The sequence below is a fragment of the Lipotes vexillifer genome, unplaced genomic scaffold (assembly GCF_000442215.2).
Source record: "Lipotes vexillifer unplaced genomic scaffold, Lipotes_vexillifer_v1.1 scaffold233, whole genome shotgun sequence".
NCBI lineage: Eukaryota > Metazoa > Chordata > Mammalia > Artiodactyla > Lipotidae > Lipotes > Lipotes vexillifer.
Window position 1 is genome coordinate 100,787 of NW_006790915.1, and position 4,029 is coordinate 104,815.

Below are 4,029 nucleotides of genomic sequence, written 5' to 3' on the forward strand. Positions count from 1 at the left end.
TTCCCCCAGAGGCAGCCAGTTCCAGCCTTTTAAGTGTTTCTTTTAGTATTTTCTTCCATATCTCTAGATAATGTACTTATCCTGCTGTCACTAAAGTGATATATTATCTACTGGCTTCTTATTATTGCAGTTGACAATTTAATATTCTTATACTTTGCCTCTGTCTTCCCAGTAAATTCACCCTCTTTTTCTTGTTAAATCAATAGGCAAAGTTCAAATTATGATTATTTGAGTATTGTACTATACTGTATGTATTGCACTGTAGTAGTGCAATAGTAGTGTAGTATGTTTATACTTTCCTGAATAACTTCCTGCACAAAACCCCAAACCCCTATTTTTGTTTCATTCACAATTTAATTTAGTATTTAATTCCTTTTCTTATATTTTTTTAAATCTTAAATCTTCCAAACATCCTGTGGTCTTTTCACTTGGTTAAATATATCAGATAATGTATCAGTTCCATCTTCTTCCTAGAAATCTCCATTATCCTGTTCTCCCTCACTCCTCCCATCCCCCAAGGATCAGAGCTCTTTGTTCTCTAGACTTCATATGTGGCTGAAGCCCTGGGACTTGCTTTCTGCTTTATACCAAGGATACCCTCCTCTCTTGTGTTAGGTTCCAGATCCCCTGAATCATGGATCCAATTTCCCCCTCCATTTTTATCTTATTTCGTTAATTTAACAGAGCACATAGTAGCTTCCTTAAAAGGTGTATGAAATGTAAAATGTTTGAGCATTTGTGTGTCTGAAAAATGTCTTTATTCAACTCTAATACTTGACTTATAGTTTGTCTGGATATAAAATCCTAGGTTGAAAACCATATTTTTTCTCAGATATTTGAAGGCATACCCCTTCCCTTTAAGTATAGCATACATTCAGAAAAGTGCACATATCATAAGTGTATAGATTAGTGAATGTTTATAAACTGAACACACTCATGTAACCAGGACCCAGATCAAGTAAAAGACTTCTTAGACGTAAAAATCAAGACCAGTAAAGGAAAAAGTGCGTACACTGGTTTTCATCAAAATTAAAAACTTCTGTTTGATAAAAGAATTGTCAAAAAGGTGAAAAAGGGCTTCCCTGGTGACGCAGTGGTTGAGAGTCTGCCTGCCGATGCAGGGGACACGGCTTCGTGCCCCGGTCTGGGAAGGTCCCACATGCCGCGCAGCGGCTAGGCCCGTGAGCCATGGCCGCTGAGCCTGCGCGTCCAGACCCTGTGCTCTGCAACGGGAGAGGCCACAACAGTGAGAGGCCCGCGTACCGCAAAATAAATAAATAAATAAATAAATAAAGGTGAAAAAACCCCCAAGTTTTTCTTATTGGCTAGCAGAAAATATCTGCAAGTCACACATCATTCAGAATATATAAAGAATTCTCTAAACCCAACGATAAGAAAACAAACAATTCAATCAGAAAATGGACAAAATATTTGAAAAATTTATGCTGATGGCAAATAATTTTTTTTAAAATGTTCAACATTGGTCATTAGGGAAATGCCAATTAAAACCACAATGAGATAACACCATATACTTATTTTGGTTTAAATTTTTTAAAATGGTTAAAATAGAAAATACTGATAGTACCAAATGCTGGCAAGGGTGTAGAGAAACTGGACATCTCATTTATTGCTGGTGGGAATATAAAATGGTAGAGCCACTCTGGAAAATTGTTTGGCAGTTTTTTAAAAAAACTAAACATACATTTACCAAATGACCCACTAATTGGACTCCTGGGCATGTATTCTAGAGAAATGAAAGCATAAATCACGCAAAAACTTATACATGAATGTTCATAGTAGCTTTATTTGTAATAGCCCCAATCTAGAGACAACCCAAATGTCTTTCAACAAGTGAATGGCTAAAAAACTGTGAAACAAAATATAATTGTAATAGAATACTACTTAGCAATAGAAAGAAACTATTGGTACACACAACAGCTTGGATCTATCTCAAGAGCATTATGCTGAGTTGAAAAAGCAATCTTAAAAGTTCACATGTAGGATAATTTCATTTATATGACATTTGTGAAATTACAAAATTATAGAGTTGGAGAATAGATCAGTGGTTGCCAGGAGTTAGCAGGGAGGATGTGGCAGTAAAGAGAGGAGCAAGAGGGCGTTCCTTTGTGGAGACAGACCAGTTTTGTATCTTGATCATGATAATACAGGGGAAAAAATGTCATAGAACTGTACACACAGGCACACAAAAACAGAAGAAGAAAAAGGAATGCATTCAAAGACTAGTGAAATCCAAGTAAGATCTGTAGTCTAGTTCCTTGTATTGTGTCAATATCAGTTTCCTAGTTTTGACAATCAGCTATAGTTATGATGATAATTCCAATTGGTGGTAGCTCGTGAAGGTTATACAGCACCTCTCTGTACTATTTTTACAAGTTCTTGTGAATCTATACTTATTTCAAACTAATTTTTTTTTTTTTTTTTTTTCTGTACGCGGGCCTCTCACTGTTGTGGCCTCTCCCGTTGTGGAGCACAGGCTCCGGACGCACAGGCTCAGTGGCCATGGCTCACGGGCCCAGCCTCTCCGTGCACGCGCGGCACGTGGAATCTTCCCGGACCGGGGCACGAACCTGTGTCCCCTGCATCGGCAGGCGGACTCTCAACCACTGTGCCACCAGGGAAGCCCGCAAACTAATTTTTTACTCAAATTTTTGTATTTTGTTTTCTTGTTATTTTGGGATGATTTTTGGAAGGAGAAAGGGACTGAAAGATCTTATTCCACCATCTCCAAAACTCTTTGTATTGTTTATACATATTATAGTCCATACCTCATTACCTTTTAGAAATAGACAATTTTGTGGTCATATTCTTTATTACCAGTAAAATATAGGGTAGGAATTTCTCTTTTTTTGGTGGGGATCAAATCCAGGTCCCCACAGTGAAAGCACCGAACCCTAACCACTGGACAGCCAGGGAATTCCCATAGAGTAGTAATATTTTTAACAGTTTGGGCTATGTTAATTTTTATAAAAATTCAAAAGGTACACATGAGTATACCTTTGCAAAGTTTTTCTCCAATTCTGTTCCTTGAGGTAACCACTTTACCAGTTTACTGTACCTCTTGGGAATCATTCCATAATTTTCCATGGGCACAATGTTCGTTACCACTACTGCTACTATACTTTGTGGAGTCATTCATCATGGGCAGGGGGTGGTGACCAGGGCCAAGAGGAGGTACCTCCTTTGTCGTACCCTGTGATGGATTTGACATGATCAGAATAATGATTTTCTCCTTTTCCACATTAACATACATAAAGACAAGCTACATTTTACTATTTAGTATGGATTCAACTGCAGTAATATTCTGTGGTATTCCATACACACACAAACACACACACACACAGCGCATGAGACTCAGAGTTGACTAGCTCATTACTGCCCTGAGCTTAAACTCATGAAAGACTGTCATTAATTGTACTTTAAGTTTCTTTATAATCACATTGAAATCTATAATTGTAATATATGATTGTTATAAATATTCAAGCAACACAAATGAAGTAGGTGTAAATACAGTAAGTGTAGATGGAGGAGCCTATCCAGTTTTCTGTTACTTTGATTTTTAAAGAGAGTTTCTTACCTCCCTGCTGCTGATGCTTTGCAAGATTATATTTTGGTTTCTAGTAACTGTCATCATATCAGTTGGAGAAGAGTTTGTATCATGACAAATGTCAAGCAATGATTCAGCATGTCTTTCTGCCAAAAGAAACATAATGATGTGTTTTGATGAGATGCATCTCCAGCAGTTTCACAGCAAGATCTAGCTCTAGGTTCTAAAATCAGTTCCATTTTGTCTAAGATTTGCTTGAAATAGTGGACTGGGATCCTGATGAAGCTTCGGGCCATAATTTTCACAAGAGTCCACCTAGAGGGGTGGGATAGGGAGGGTGGGAGGGAGGGAGACGCAAGAGGGAAGAGATATGGGAACATATGTATATGTATAACTGATCCACCTTGTTATAAAGCAGAAACTAACACACCATTGTAAAGCAATTATACTCCAATAAAGATGTT

General features: G+C 37.7%; 1 protein-coding gene across 1 annotated transcript in view; it reads right to left on the reverse strand.

Annotated features, from left to right (window-relative positions):
* The window catches only part of MAP3K19 (mitogen-activated protein kinase kinase kinase 19), a 37,725-nt gene that overhangs the window by 30,572 nt on the left and 3,124 nt on the right, over positions 1 to 4,029 (reverse strand). The window contains 1 exon segment of the mRNA XM_007464005.1: positions 3,596 to 3,711. Coding sequence (XP_007464067.1) covers positions 3,596 to 3,711 — 116 coding nt within the window.